This window comes from Exophiala aquamarina, assembly GCF_000709125.1.
Source record: "Exophiala aquamarina CBS 119918 chromosome Unknown aczIA-supercont1.23, whole genome shotgun sequence".
NCBI lineage: Eukaryota > Fungi > Ascomycota > Eurotiomycetes > Chaetothyriales > Herpotrichiellaceae > Exophiala > Exophiala aquamarina.
This window is the reverse complement of record NW_013550565.1, coordinates 120838-136543: the sequence shown is the minus strand read 5'-3', so window position 1 is coordinate 136543 and position 15706 is coordinate 120838. Positions and strand designations below refer to the sequence as shown.

Here is a 15706-nt window from a genome sequence, read left to right as displayed (position 1 = left end):
ATCAGGTGTGTTTCGACACGTCGCAAGCCTGAGGCAATCACCATGCATATCGAGAGTCGCAGAACAAGCATCAGAGAACGCCGAATCTGCGTCAATTGCTCTTCAGGAAGTCATGGTCGTTGTGGACGCTCAATTGTTGTAAGCAGTTGCGGCTTTTGACGTTGACGGCAGAAACGTGTTTGATGTCGAAACTGCTCTCAATATAACTGGTTCACTATTCCCGCCAATATACACCCCAAATATTCGGCTGCATAAGCAAGTCAAATGGCATACTGGGCGTTTCTCAACAGCATCAGAAGAATTCAATGGAAGAGCGAACCACCATGCCGGAGCATTGAGACAACTGATCAACCTGATGCAATTTCCAGGAGTACATTCTTCTAGAGCGTTTGAGTGAAACTTCCAGCACCGGTCAGCAATTACCCCAATAGTAGAAATTGGGTAAGATAGGTGAAATTCCGTTTCATTTTCGCAGCTCTGAAAGTCAATCTCTGCAACGCCATCCCATGTACGTATCCAATTCTGCCACTTCTAACGATCTAGGGTATTGTATTTACAACTTCGCCTTAGGGTCTGCCAAATCCACCAGATTCTCATCCTTGGCAAACTGATAATAGTAATCCAGACTTTGAGGATTCAACAGTGTACCCGAAGGTTTGATGGTCTTCCCTGACAATATCTGTTTCACGGGCAATTCGACTTTCTTCAAATTAACGGTAGTCTATTGCAATCGCAAAACGGGTGGTTAGTATGGTAATTGAAAGCCATAAGCGCGGAAAGAGGGAGGCGTCACAACAACTTACTGGAATCTCCTTGGTCTCAAATACAAACTTGGGCACATGTCTGGGGCTGGTTTCTTTCCTGATGGCGTCCTTGACCTCTCTGATGAGCTGGCTAGTGAATTTATGGCCAGGCTTCATCAACAAGAACAAAACAACCCTTTCATCCTGATCCTGGGGCCGCCTCTGCCCCACACAGATACTGTCACTGATCTTATCAGCGAATTTCGCCTCGATGATGCTGTAAATCTCCGCCGAGCCGAATCGTACGCCGCTGGGGTTCAAGACGCCGTCAGCACGACCGAGGAACATAACCTGCTTGGTGACTGGGTGTACCGAGATAAAGTCGCCGTGCGTCCAGACATTGTCAAAGCGAGCGAAATAACTGTCGAAGTACCTCTGGGGTCCATTATCCCCGAGGAAAGTGACAGGCATGGTTGGGAAAGCCTGATACGCGACTAGTTCACCAGCCTCACCAATTGGTAGCTCTTGGCCCTTGACGCCCTTTCCGCCTTCGATGGTCTGGTCGTAGACTGCGACAGGCACACCGAGGGAGAAACTCTGACATCCGCCCACATATAATGGCAGGATAGGGTTTCCTGTGCCAAAGCACGCGGCCAAATCCGTACCTCCTGAGATATTGTCCAGCTGTATGCTCGAGGGAAATGCTTCGTCATAGACCCATTCGAACAGTTTATCGGAGAGTACCATGCCTGTACTCGTGATGACTTCCAAATTACTTAGGTCGGTGACCTTCTTTGGAATAACACCATTTCCTTCCAGAGTCTGTAGGTACCGTGGGCTAATGCCTAGGTGGGTGACCTTCTCCTGACCGATAAGTTCAATGAAATTCGTGAGATTGGGTGTGAATGGACTACCGTCATAGATGACAATAGCAGAACCCACAAGCAAAGCCTGCACACTGGCCATATACATGATCCACCCGGTAGTCGTGTACTGGAGCATGCAAGAGTTCGGGCCAACATCACGGTGAAGCCTGAATTCCTTGTGGCCAGAAATGACCACGCCGCCGATAGCATGGACGATGCACTTGGGCTGACCAGTCGTGCCGGACGAATAGACGACGAGGAAAGGATCGGAGAAATCACACTGCTCGAACTCCAGCACGGTGGACTTAGCTGCAGAGATAAACGTCGCCCAGGTTTTCGCCCTGGGTACAGACGAGACATCGGCGGGCGAATGTGCAAAGCGGACTTGACTGACAATGCCCTCGAATTCTTTGACGGCGCTCATGCCCTGCATGACTTGCTTCATCTTCGGCCGGAGGTCGACCTTTTTGCCATTATACAAGGCCCAGTCATCCATGAACAGGAACCTGGGTTTAATCTGGGTCAGTCGATCGAGAATCCCTTTGACGCCCATGTCAGTGCTGCTGGAGCTGAACAGCGCGCCGAGAGTCGTGGTCGCCAAAAACACAACCAGTGTATCAAGACTCGTGCTCGCCACGAGCGCGATGCGATCGCCCTTCTTGACCCCATGAGCCCGCATAGCCTGCGACAATCTTCCAACGCGTTGCCTCAACTCTCTCCACGTCACACGGTGGATGGGCTCGAGAAAACAGCCCTCACGGACCTCAATGGCAGCGATCTTATCATCCGCTTTCGCCGCATTGATAACCGGATTCCCGTGCTGGTCGCCAGAAAACAAAATGTTCTCGGCGAAATTCATCGTGAGGCCGCCGAACCAGCGTGGTACGGAGTCCATGCGTGCAGATTCGTCGACAACTGGGTTGGGGATCTTGCCGTTGTACACAATCGGAAAATACTCAACCACGTATCTCCAGAAGTCGGACCGCCGTGTGACAGAGAATTGGTAGAGTGCGTCCCAGTCCTAAGAAGCAGGGTGAGCAACAAAAGTTCGCCGATTTCCATGACATGAATTAATAATCAAGATGGTGAAACCCCGTTCAGAGACCCAAACTCACCTCCAAAGTCACTCCGTAAGCCTTGTCCAAGCTCTTCCAGAACTTCCACATGGTGGTGCTCTTGGGCTTTGGGTGTTCCCATAGTTTCCGTGGGATGGGATGCTGTTGGTCTGCCATTCTAAGTCGTGCTCGTCGCAAAAGGCTTCAAAGCCGAATTCTATATCTCCCAAAAGAAGAAGAAAGGCTCAAACTCGCCCAGACGTAAATCCAGGCCGATCTAAGTGGTTATCCAACGGTGATCTCCTAGCAGGTCAAACACAATAAGCTCGTGTTGGGAAGGATCGACAACCCGTGCTATCAACCACTCCCACTCTCGACTTGTTCGTTCGTTCGTTGGTTCCTCACAAGGAGGATATTGACCAACCCAAGTACTCGTTAGCTTGTATCTCCTCTGTAAGTCCACGGCCCACAATGCTACGGTTTAGCCCGGGTCTTAGTAGTGCGAGTCCCGCAATGGCGTAAAATCGATGCTCCGTGCGAAATCCTCCGCGTCGAGCCACAAGCACCGTCGGAGGGAGGAAAGGCCGCGAATGCCGTGTTTCCGGGAAAAGTTCGCTAATCTGGTCGGGTAAGGGCAGCACCGCTGATACACTGGACACCCAATGTAATGTACGATGTATGTCTGTACGTACCCAAAGATGGACCGATTATCGAGAGGCGTATGCGGAGGAAGAATAATGGAAGAGAAGGCGGAAAATGTGGGTGAGTAGCTCAATTTGTCGTCTTGACACCAGCTCTCGCCCACCTTCTCAATGGGCAACTGGAGCTCCGGTAAATTACGACGATGTTGTCCGGATCGGCGATATGTGCAAGGGAGCTGGACTCTCGAGCACGGAAGAAGGCTGGTAGGTATCGTACCAAGGGCCGGCAAATTCGTCTCGTTTTGATCTTACGAGTCCGGAGTAGTCAGTCCCTCACTCCACGGGCTCCAATCGTGCAGCAATGGCACTACTAGTATCACAGTAGAATCTTAATCGTGATCGGAGTACGCAAGAGAGGGCGGGATAACTCACACGGTGTGCACTCCGACCCAGCGTACGTCTGTTACTCAAGATTGCGGTTATCCCCAGATACTTCGTGGCTACTCGTCCGTGTAAAATTAAATTCTGATGCCTCGGTAACTCAAGTGAGTGTTGCGGGGGCCAGTCCGTCCCACCATCCTTACTCATGTGTATTAATCTATCCGTCCTCCGTCTGATTCTCTCTTATCGAAGTCCAGCATTACATACATACATGGGTGGCGTACAGTGTGCACGAGTACATCGTGGGACAAGGAGCAAGGATCCAGTCCATGCCGTGGCCTTTTCCCGCCGATTTCCATATCTCGTCTCCGGGGAAAGAATTAAGGTGCTTCACCCGAGGGTGCAACAACTCACAAATACTTATGCTTATGCCTTTTCTTTTGCATGCTCGGTTAGACGCGGTAAGAGAGCTGGCGAGACACCTCAGATCTTTAATAATTAATATATACCATACCTAGTATGCTATATTATCAGCTCTTCTCCCTGAGAGGGGGAGGAATAGAAGTGGAAGACGGGGCCGATGGGGGGACCCCAGTCACCCGGGCAAGGCTCTGTTCCGACGTCCACCGGAGCCTGCAAGCGAGTACCTGAGGGAATGAGGCTCGACGGGAAACTTTCTGGGTATCCCGGAGTACAGAAGAGCTGGGAGGATCACCCCTCCGTCGGTATTTAATTCTGGTACATGTTCAAGTGGTATCCCGAGTACTTAACATCACCCTATCTCTCCTTCTGAATACTTTTGTTTCTCGTACATGCTGTAAAGGGAATTGGTACTTACCGACAAGAGAATCGTCGACCTAGTGCATGCAATTTCTCCGAGTTTGTCTGCAGTGTGAGTGTTCGGTAAATTGTCCTCGAAAGAGGGTGTGGACGGCTCGCTTCCGGAACTCTGAACGAGACTGACTCCATCGGATCCGACGCTACTGTGTACAATAACTTAGATGTCCAGGTTGGTCTGCGTCTGTCAAGTTTTCCACTAGTCTGCATATTAGGGAAGTTTTGATGTTGGCAGTGAGAATCATGTTATTCAATCACCAAGGTAGGTAGTTGTGACAATTATGGACCTTCATCAAACTAGGACACCAACGTCAATGTCTGGACCACCCGGGTGCAATGCTCACCCATGGAATATAGTGAGCCCTTCACACTCAAACGACACAGTCTTTTCACTCCACACGATTGCCTTCCAAGACATCCTCCTGTCCCTGGCCGTCTGTTGCTTCAACAGCATTCACCACTTGTGAATCAGAGCCTTTCTCACTCGAGAGCGATCTTCGTTTCGTTCTCGACAATTTGGTGGATAGAATGGGTAGTACAATTGTACACCCTAAGGATTTGGTGACCCTTTTTGCATAGTCCTGTGCTTCCGTCCCGAAATAGATATCGTTCTCAAGCAGATGCTCCACCCTTTGAGTAAGAACAGCATTTTGAGCATCAAGCTCATTTTGGCTCATGGTTGAATCTGAAGAAGTGGCTGTTGATCTGGTGACTGGTGGAAGGGCGAGCTCGACATCACCATGGACCCGTTTGCGTTTGATTTGGCAGGCTTCGAAGCACCTGGAGGTGAGGCAGCTGGCCAATGTTGAGGCAAGGCCTACGGCACCGATGCCGCCGAAAATGACCAGGAAGAGTTTATAGTTCGGACTGCTGGCGCTGACAAAGGAGCTCATGTTGATGCAATTGGCTGAAGAGGGTGAAAGACACTGTATTCGTTAGTTCAGATACACAGAAGCTGCACAAGTTGCTTGCCTCTGCTGACGACAGCTGAACGAGTGCTTGTGTTAAGATAGAGATAGTGAAAAGCAAAGCAGACCCGAAGCAAACATATAATGATGAACGTGGCAACATGGACGACAACTCCCAAATGAGGCGAGGACCGGGGGGGGAAGGAGAATCTAAACTGGTGTGAATGAACATGGCGCTTGCCAAAATGTTAATGGTATCATTGGCAATCGATAACATTGCTCTTTCCTTTTGGTCATGATATGTACAATCTCTTTTGCAGCTTCCAACTGTAATTTTGAAGAATGAATGTCGTCCGAGGGGCGGGCCTGAGCTACTCCAAAGCAGCAGTGTCTATCAGATCCTGGTCTATCGAGCTGTTCCTTCTCCTCCCCTCGCTGGGGCTTTGTCTGACTTCCACACCAGGACCGATTGAATGAGAAGTTCGATGCCGGGGCCAAACCTGCAGAATGTCAGTTTTGGAACAAGGAGAATACCAGAATGTGCTACGTTTGTGGCACTCCAACCCAAGCGGAAAGCAAATTCATGTGCTAAGAGCTCGCCAAAACCCAACATCAAGCCGTTGACGAAAGGGAGCAATAAATTGATGGCAGCACCTCTCAAGATGCCCCAGAAAGTGGGAGGTTGATATATTATTACGGGTCGTCCACCATTGTTGTCTGAGGATTGCGGCGGAGAAGATGAGGGAGGGGACAGAGAAGAATATGCTTCCGAGTCGGAAGGAATGGTCAGCTGGGAGCCAGACAGGTCGTGGGGTGGTGAGGGAGACTGTTCAGTTCCTGAAGCCATTTCGAAAGATTGTCGAGAGTTGCGGCGAGAAGAGAAGTGAAAACTAGGGAGATCTCTGGCGATGGCACATTTTCAGGAATAGAGGGGATAAGAGAAGGGCTTGAGGATGTTTGGAGGGAGCTTGAGTTTTGTATAGCAGTGCAGTTCAAGAAGTCGATGGAGATGGAGATGGAGTTGTAGATGGAGGTGAGTTGCCTACAGCAAAGTTTCCGTGGCCAACTGGCTGGCTGTCTGGGACAAGGGAACAGGCTGCGGACGACGGAACAAAGTCCATAGTGGTTGACCTAGCACTAGGCTCTGGTAGTGGCTGTCCAAAAGAGCAATCTGGGTGCAGCCCCACTCAAATAACAGGAACTAGTAGCTACTAACAGCCTCTCACTAATAAAGTCCCAGGCACAGCTCCCCACCCAGCAAATCATGGTTCAGCAAGTGACGTACGAGAGTTGCCTTGCCTCTTCCTTCATTCTCCCTTCGCTGGTGCCCGCTCCATCACGATTCACGATACTTACTGTGATTGCGACGTCTTGTTCAGTCACCACCACCACTTTTACTCATCACTCACTTCACATATCTGTTACCGACGATCTGAGATACCTCTATCTCTTCTGATCCGCCTAACCTTCCTCGTTCTGCCTCTCTCTCAACCCGCCTTACCTTCCACTTTCTGCTCTCATTCCCTTCTGCCCACCATGGCCGACTCCCAAGATCACGATCACGATACTCTGGTCGCACAATTCGTTGCAGTTGCAGGTTCCAGCGAGCGCTTTGTAAGTCACGTGCTGCTTCACGTGTGCAACAACTCAGAACTGACTAAGTTAACAATAGGCCCGTCAAGTCCTCGCTGCCAGCGGCTGGAATCTTGACCTCGCTATTGCCAACTACTACCAGGCCCAAGAAGACCACACCGAAGACGCGGCTGATGATTCAGATTATGAAGAAGAAGATTCCGAAAATGCTCCTCCTGCCCAACCACATTCCACCTATGGCGCTGGTCGGAGACTGGGCGAGTCTTCCTCAGACAGCCCTTCCGTCCCAGTTGCTTCCTCTTCCGGCCCTTCCCAACCGAAACAGAGCTCTTCTCAGAAGAAATTCGCTACATTAGGCGACTTCAACTCAGCCGCCGGAAATGCCGATGATTCGGACGATGACGACAAACATGACTTGTTCACTGGCGGTGAAAAGTCAGGACTGGCCGTGCAGAACCCAGATGATCTCAAAAAGAGAATCCTTGAAAAGGCTCAGAAGCGTGGTCCACCTCCCAAAGAAGCACCTGCCCGACAATCCCACTTCACTGGCTCGGCACGAACCCTTGGGGGTGATGATGAACCATCGCGCGAGGTTGCAGCCGCCCCACAGCCCAGAGGTAGAGCAGACCGTGTGGACAGAGTCCTGCACTTCTGGCAAGATGGCTTCAGCATCGATGATGGGGATTTATATCGTTTTGACGATCCTCGAAATTCCGAAATTCTCAACCTCATAAGGCAAGGTCGAGCCCCGTTGAATATCATGAATGTCCAACCTGGTCAAGAGGTCGATGTCGAGATTAAACAACACGAAGAGAAGTATGTCAAACCCAAGAAGAAGTTCCGGCCATTCGACGGTTCAGGTCAGCGCTTGGGTAGCCCTACACCCGGAATGCCTTCCATGCCAGGTGCATTCACTTCAGAACCATCGGTCCCGCCAAGTGCGACGCCTTCGAGTGCCCCTCCAAGCACTGAGGTGGATGAATCCAAACCAACAGTGACACTCCGCATCAGCCTAGGATCTGGAACTAGGTTGACCTCGCGCTTCAACACAACCCAGACCATCGGTGATGTCTACGACTTTGTACAACGAGCAGAACCTGGAGGAAGGGATTTTGTGTTGCAGACAACCTTTCCCACAACTGAATACGAGGACAAATCCCAAGCATTGGGTGATATTGCCGAGTTCAAAAGGGGAGGTGCAGTGGTGCAGAAATACCTGTGAGGTGATTCCAAAGGCTTCTGCAATACACGACTCGAGATTTCGACTTGCATGGACATGGCGCTGGAATTGAAACAATACAATTCTTCAGCATAGATAGCTTGTGAGCGTACGAGTAAAACATCATACGTGCAGACAGCACTCGAAGACTGCTGAGAAACCGGTGGTCCTCGGCTTAGGTGCCTCATACAGGAGTTTACTGATTAGCCTCACTAGCTTCTGCACTAGCGCCTCTAGCTCCAAAGATCAATGCTAGCAATTGCTTTTTCCATTTTCACGGACTATCTGGTACCTCATCCGAGTCTTACTGGCACTCACCTCGCAAGCTTCCGCCGATCTGTGCAGAACCGTTGTCTTCCACCTACGCCCACTATGTCGCTATCCCAAGGACTTAGATGTTCATTTCGGGACGTTGGTAACGGCAGGCACCGAATGTACCTGGGCAAACCTAGCCTGCGCCATGTAAGTGACTGGATATGCTTGCCCTGCAATTAAGATGATTGACCATGTCTAGTACTCACTCAATACACGCTCCACACCCCTGTCTTTCTCTAGATCAACGCGGAGTATCAAAGCAGGAAATACATACCTCACACAGCAATCCCGCTCTCTATCTCTGTTTGGCTGGGGCTCAAAATCCACCTCCGATGATTTCTTAAAGCCTCATGCGAACATCACAGGTGCAGACACAACACAGGTTGCCTCTTCCACAACTACAGACACTGTACGAACCGTCAAGGCCTCTCATGACACATCGACCGCGCCTGATCCCTCGAGTGTACACCCACATCTCGCCAATGAGCACACCCCTGAAGCCCTCCAAAAGCTCGAAAATGCCATCGTAAACCCCCATAATGCCCCTTCTCCTGCTGAGCAACTGGCCGATATACCTGATCTGGCGTCAATCCCTGAACGAATTGGCTACCTGAAAGAAGTCTGCGCCTTGGATTTTGGATGGGGTCCTTCCTCGATGATGGAATGGGCATTGGAGCACCTCCACCTCACCGCGGGCCTCTCCTGGGCAAATTCTATCATTGTCCTGGGGCTTCTCTTCCGTCTGGCAGTTGTACGCCCCTCTTTTGTAGCAAATGAACAATCCCAAAAAATGAGGGAGATGCAACCCGTCCTTGCGCCGCTGCAGGAGAGGAGCAAGGCCGCGCTAGCCTCAGGCGATCGAATTGGCGCTATGGAAGTCCAACGCGAGATTGGCGCTCTGCGCAAAGAATTTGGGCTCAGCTTCGGGAAGATGTTTCTTCCTATTATGATCCAACTTCCTTTTCAGTTTGCTGCCTTTCGAGTTTTGAGTGCAGCGGGGAATTTGCCTGTACCTGCCTTTGAAACCGAGCACTGGCTTTGGCTGAGCAACATATCGACAACTGATCCGACATATGTCCTCCCCCTCATGATCTCCACCCTCACCTATTTCAACATGTCAAGAGCTGTCAAAAGCCAGCCAGACAATAAGCTTGCCACATTCATGAAAACCGGCTTACCTCTACTTTCATTTCTGATCATGATTTGGCAGCCCGCGTCTTTGCATTTATTCTTTTTGGTCAATGGTGCATTTAATTATGGCCAGATGGCCCTGTTTCAATCTGCCGTCTTTCGATCGTGGGCAGGGCTCCGTCCTATTGTAAAGGCTACAGCACCGTCTAAAGGCCCGGCTCGCCCGACTTACGGGTCTATGAAGGTGGTAATTCCTGGTCAAGAGTCTTCCGCCCCGGTCACATCGAACCGGAGTATTATTGACAAAGGGGTTGACAGAGTCAAGAAAAGTTTGAGTGACAATCCTTTGACATCGACCTATTTGAAGACCAAGAAGGCAAACGCTTCAAAATCAAACATCAAAAATGAACAACAGGAGAAGTGGGAGATTCAGAGGCAGGATGAATTGGAAGCTGCCCGTCGTGAAAGAAACAGTAAAATTTTCCGGTAGGGAAAACACCAGTCTACCTCACCAATGTTGAAGCCAAAGGAGCCCAACGACGAATGAAATTCTGAGTACTCGCTCATGACCTCTTGAGCATCTTAACTGGACCAGTCCAAGACCGAATAGTTGACAAAAATTGACAGTGGCTACTAGTTCAGCTACCGAGTTGCCCTAAAGTTTCGACAAACCCCTGCATATATTACAAAATACTCTTACACTAAACACTTCGCCCAAAAACCAGATTCATTAGAGAAGCGAACAGCCGACCTAGTCAAAAGCAGCGACTCAGATATATCCTCTGCAGCAAAGACAGAGCAGGTGGGCGAAGCGCGAAGCACAATTCATCTGCAGCCTCGGCGACATTATTCTCGCCTGGTACCTAGTACATACTCCCCCCCCTCAGAAGTTGGGTTCTTGTCTGGTCTCGGGCAAAGTGTCGTTGCAATCGAGCACTTGTCTATGTCACAATATTCTACCTTACTGTAACACTACTTACTTTCACCGTTCGAATGATACAAGATAGGGAGGCCGGGGAGCAATGGGTTGAGGATGTCAACAGAAAAATGCCACTGATGAACACTTGTTCCCCGCTCCCACCTGGGTATGGTAAATACATCTAGACTTGCTGTTGGAGAAAGATGAACTGACTGCCTATAAATAAGTAACTACTGAGTTGGTAGACATTGTCAACAATAGAATCCACCAATCGCCATTTTGTACCTTTTGCCACATGGCATGCATGCATATAATATACGCTACTGCTATCGAAGTGCAAGATGCATTCCGTTCCTTTTTTGGGCCAACGTACCACTTCCGCAAGACCTGGGGCGTGCGCAAGGCTCGCATCCCCCTGTTCTGTTTCGCCGCGTGAAGGCACAGCAAAGATGACTTTGATTCGACCACCTTCAGTCTCGATTTCCTCCGATTCGACCTTCGCTGCAACGCGTTAACCTAATGCCCATTCTTCAGCTCATCCGTCCGATAATACGGCCTAGGCACGTTATCATAATACGGCACGACAATGACGTTCTTGTCGTCCGTCTTGCCGACCATCGCCTTCGTGACCATCGTGACCGGACTCTTCGAGATAACGGCATTCAGCAGGCCCGGGCCCTTGGCGGCCACCAACTCCTTGACCTTGGTCTTCACCTCGTCGATGCTCTCGCTCGCGATCGCGCCTTGACAGCCGAACCCCTGTGCGACGACCTCGTAGTGTGTCGCCTCCGAGAGGCTCGACACCATGCGCGCGGGGTCTTCGCTCCCGTAGATGATGTCCTGGCCGGCGATGCTCATGCCCCACACGTAGTTGTTCATGATGACTGTCACGATGTTGAGGTTGTGCCGCGCGTACGTGTCGAGCTCCTGGATGTGGAAGCCGGCGGAGCCGTCGCCGTGGACGTTGAGCACCAGCGTGTCGGGCCCTGCCGCCACCGCCGCCCCCAGGCTGTAGCCCCATCCGTTGCCCAGGAAGCCCAGGTACCCCGTGCTCACGATGCCTGCGGACGGCCGCGCGAGCTCCATGCTCTCGGATGCCCACACGGACGCTTCGCCGCCGTCGAGGATGATGATCGAGCCTGCAGGGATGGAGGAGTAGATTGCGCGGATCGTATGGTATGGGTGCAGGCGCCCGTCGCTGGCGTTCTTCTCCGGGTCCGAGGCGTGTGGCGAGGGCGTGCTTTTCAGGTCGGATATGTCTTGGATCCAGGACTCGTGTTTGCCGATTCCTGCGCCTTCTCCGTCCGAGGAGGCTTGAAGCTTGGTGAGTAGTGCGCTGATGAAGTTGTTTGCGTCCGACACGATGCCGAGATCCACGGGTTGGGATTTCCCGATCTCGGCCCCGTCAATGTCCACTTGGACGAGCTTGCACCCGCTGCTGCTCGCGGGAATGATAGCGCCGGAGCGGCCGCCGAGGAGGAACCCCGTCCGAGCGCCTAGGAGGAGGACTAGGTCGGGCTGCTGTTTGCCTATGTATGGTAGCATTGCCAGGCTTCCGGCCGGGCCGCCACGCAGGGGATGCGAGTGTGGGAGCGCCGGTGCGTATTTCTGCGAGTAGAAGACCGGAGTGCTGGTCGCATTGGCGAGGTCGAGCAGAGGGCTTTTGGTAGTGGCGCCATCGCCTCTCGTTGTCGTCCTCGCGGCCCCCGTCCCAGATATAATGACTGGTCTGGCCGCAGCCTTCCACAGCTGGACCAGTTCATCTACACTCGCAGGATCTGGGCCCGGCGCCGCGGCGGGAGCCCGCATGACGGATCCATACGCGATGGCGCTCATCCGAGGCGGATGGAATAGCACATCGATAGGGAAGTCGACCACGACTGGCCCTGGAATGCCGGACATGGCAGTCTTGAACGCGTACGCGGTGATCCGTGGGATCTCCTCCACATTGGTCACCCGGTGTGCGAACTTGGTCAATGGCTTTGCTAGCACCACCTGGTCGTGAAAACCTTGTAGACAGTTCGTCTCAGCGTCGCGCAGTGGTGGCGAGGATGTCACTACGAACACTGGCGAGCGGTCTGCGAATGCGGTTGCTAGGCCTGGTATGGAATTGCAGAATCTAGGACGAGATTAAGAATGTCAGAGACCGATATAAAGGCTCTTGATTGACGAGGAATGGGAAGGGGGGATACTAAAGGTGAGTATAAAGTGACTGGATAGATAAATAGACAGATACCACATACCCACTATTAGCAGTCACAAAGGCACAGCCGACCTTCCCAGAGACCTTGGCATAGCCTTCGGCCGCTTGAACGGCGGTTGTCTCATGTCTGGTATCGATCAATTTGATGCCCGCGAGGTTGCAGCCAATCAAGAAGGCGTCGAGGTGTCCGCCGTGGATACCAAAAGAGACCTCTACCCCGAGCTGCGACAGTGTCTGTGCGAGTAGGTCGCCGCCGAGGAGCTCGCGTTTCTCTGGGTGCGTCCATTTCAGTTCTGGGCTGGCCATGGTTGCAAGGTTGCGTGGTCTTTCGTAGTTGAAGGGACCACTACCTGGTATGGTGTTCAACAATGTGGATGATGAAATCTAGATGTGGCAATCCTCTCGGAAACGAGACGAAAGAAATACGAAGAGACTTGCCGTACCTGATATGTTGAAGAGCTCGATTCACCTCAAACGAAAGTACTTGTAAATGGAATAAATACCTAGGGATTATTCAAAGTCTCCAAGTTCCCTTCCCTTTATAACTATGATTTGAGTTCGATGATAGCGTCCACGCACTGAGGCTTAGATGTCCGAATACCCATGGGCCTAGGTAACGAAAAATGTGCTCTGGAATGGCAGAGCAGTCAGGAGATCTTGACTCTCACCTTATGTTTGCGGGGTGATTGATGCAGTTCAGCCTTGGGACGGAACGAGCGCACGCTTAGCACTGACTCGCACAGTTTGACTTGGGCTCTGCAAGGAAGACTGTTGGCCACTGAGTGAAGTTTGGTTGGCTGATGGTGTTGAGGGGTCCTCACCTTTCCCTTAGCTTAGCCCGAGGTTGTGAGGTTGTGGAGAGACGAATCATGAGGCCCGAGTCTGCCAAGAGACGCCAAGGAGAGCTCTATCCAGACTTTGCGCCAAGCAAAGCATTGTTCGATTGAGTATTCGACTTGGGGAGCCTTACCGGGCAGCCTCATGCGGCTTACTACCGTAGCAGTAGCACTTGCGCACTCTTATGCCACATTACCTAAAGTATTACTTATCCAACTTTGTGCCTTGTACTTTGATCCATATGCGCGCGTGCGAGAGAGATCGAGCTGCTTCACCGGGTGATGGCAACTTCTTTATGCTTTGGTGGGAACCAGGTCTCTTCACAGACGCACCGTTCCCTTGATGAGGATGGACGAGGTCAATGACTAATTATCTCACCCTATTATAAGGGGAGAGTACGGACTCTAGCTAGTCGAGGTGGCCTAAGCTGACTATCCTGGTTAGTTATGCTATTATGGATGTGACCGCGGAGAAGCCATATGAAACAAGGATGCTGACCAAGTTCAAGGTGGCCTTTACGGATTTCAGTCAAAGTATCCGATTTGCCTCTGCATGACGCAAAGACTGTCAAGCACCGCCCGTCGGCTATGGAAACTGGAAATTGCGGCCGGTATATATATTCAGCAAGAGCCCCGTGTCTAACATACCGCTTGACCCGAGAGATCGGAGCATCTCAACAGCCTACAAACATGGCCTATAAACTGCTCGTCATTCTAGGCGCCGGTCCAGGACTTGGACTGGCTACCGCGTTGGAATTTGCGTCAAAAGGCTTTGACATTGCATTACTTTCACGAAACTCCCAGCGCCTTGAGAGCGATGTCGCGACTGTTCAAGTTACATCTCCGCTTGTCAAGGTCCAGGCCTTCAAAGTCGATGTCGGGGATCATGTCGCGTTGAAGAACACTCTCCAGAGAGTTGAAACTGAGATGGGCATCCCAGAAGTGGTATACTACAACGCTGCCAGGGTTCAACCGAGCAGAATTGGAGACGCAAGCCCGCAGTTTATGCTGGAGGACTTCAAGGTATGATGAAGTTGTGAACTTAGTGAATCAACCGTCTGACCAGAATGTAGAGCATGAATATTGGGATGTATGTTGCCGCAACATGGGCACTACCTCACCTTAATTCCGTTGCCCAAGAGCCAGGCACCAGACCATCTTTTTTATTCGGCAACAGCGGTATCTATGAATATCCCATTAGCGACTTCTTCTCGCTTTCGATGCAGAAAGCGGCGCAGACCAATTTCGCTGGCAGTTTCAGTCAGATTGCTGGCCCCAAAGGGATACATGTGGCCAGTGTCAACATCGGAGGCATTATCAGTGACGGTGACCCGGAGATGAATGCTAAACTTATTGCAAGCAAGCTGTGGGAGTTGTATTCCCAAGACAAGGATAACTGGTCATTTGAAGTCAAGGTTGGGGATATCAGGGATTTGATCAAGCGAATGTCTGGACAGTGAGGCTATTTTCCCTGATTTGATAGATAGCGGCAATATGGTGAACATTTCATTCAATTGATTGCTTCGGCGTGTGGGAGTGTGAGGACGATTCTAAAGATGGTGCACAATACATAGCTACATAGGGAGGTATCTACGATAGGTGATGGCAGGCGCACATATCTAGGAATGAACTCGTACATACGGGTACATAGATGAGTTCGTCTAGCCAACTCCACTCCACGTGGTTGCCAGGGTGTCGAGAATGAAGAGACCATGGGGCAGCAGCCCGCCTGCACCGTCCCCGTGGGTGCCCCCGTTGCTCCTTCCCCACCACTAATAATAATGGTGGCAATTCTCGTGGCCTGAGAGGCCCAACTTCGGTTAAAGTTGAGCCTGAATGACGCCATACGCATCTTGGGAAGGTAGGAAACTTGAAGGTTCAAGGTCAAGCGTGAAAGTAGAAGGCGCCGTCCATGGGTTGAACACCAACCCCCCGTTCCTTCCCATTCCCATTCTCGCTAAAGTCTCTTGGGTAGACGTATCCTTTAGCATCATTATTCTCTTCTCCATTATTGACTCAATCTCTCCATCCCGACATTTGCATCTCTTTCGCCCCGTGC

The 15706-nt window shown here is 51.2% G+C and overlaps 6 protein-coding genes across 6 annotated transcripts; 3 read left to right on the top strand and 3 right to left on the bottom strand.

Annotated features, from left to right (window-relative positions):
• Window positions 1–553: 553 nt before the first annotated feature.
• On the bottom strand, window positions 554–2841 carry A1O9_12407 (acetoacetate-CoA ligase; the record flags this gene model as incomplete). Its single annotated transcript, XM_013398626.1, has 3 exons — window positions 554–721; window positions 804–2630; window positions 2725–2841. The coding sequence occupies 3 exons, from the start codon at window positions 2839–2841 to the stop codon at window positions 554–556; spliced, it is 2112 nt and encodes a 703-aa protein (XP_013254080.1).
• Window positions 2842–5837: 2996 nt separating this feature from the next.
• Window positions 5838–6278, bottom strand: A1O9_12406 (uncharacterized protein; the record flags this gene model as incomplete). Its single annotated transcript, XM_013398625.1, has 1 exon — window positions 5838–6278. The coding sequence occupies one exon, from the start codon at window positions 6276–6278 to the stop codon at window positions 5838–5840; it is 441 nt and encodes a 146-aa protein (XP_013254079.1).
• Window positions 6279–6967: 689 nt separating this feature from the next.
• A1O9_12405 (uncharacterized protein) lies at window positions 6968–8246 on the top strand (the record flags this gene model as incomplete). Its single annotated transcript, XM_013398624.1, has 2 exons — window positions 6968–7045; window positions 7104–8246. 2 exons carry the CDS (start codon window positions 6968–6970, stop codon window positions 8244–8246), a joined length of 1221 nt encoding a protein of 406 aa, XP_013254078.1.
• Window positions 8247–8615: 369 nt separating this feature from the next.
• Window positions 8616–10179, top strand: A1O9_12404 (uncharacterized protein; the record flags this gene model as incomplete). Its single annotated transcript, XM_013398623.1, has 2 exons — window positions 8616–8705; window positions 8842–10179. The coding sequence occupies 2 exons, from the start codon at window positions 8616–8618 to the stop codon at window positions 10177–10179; spliced, it is 1428 nt and encodes a 475-aa protein (XP_013254077.1).
• Window positions 10180–11124: 945 nt separating this feature from the next.
• On the bottom strand, window positions 11125–13117 carry A1O9_12403 (uncharacterized protein; the record flags this gene model as incomplete). Its single annotated transcript, XM_013398622.1, has 2 exons — window positions 11125–12727; window positions 12852–13117. 2 exons carry the CDS (start codon window positions 13115–13117, stop codon window positions 11125–11127), a joined length of 1869 nt encoding a protein of 622 aa, XP_013254076.1.
• Window positions 13118–14337: 1220 nt separating this feature from the next.
• A1O9_12402 (uncharacterized protein) lies at window positions 14338–15107 on the top strand (the record flags this gene model as incomplete). The annotated part of the gene is made up of 2 exons (XM_013398621.1): window positions 14338–14670; window positions 14721–15107. 2 exons carry the CDS (start codon window positions 14338–14340, stop codon window positions 15105–15107), a joined length of 720 nt encoding a protein of 239 aa, XP_013254075.1.
• Window positions 15108–15706: the final 599 nt, after the last annotated feature.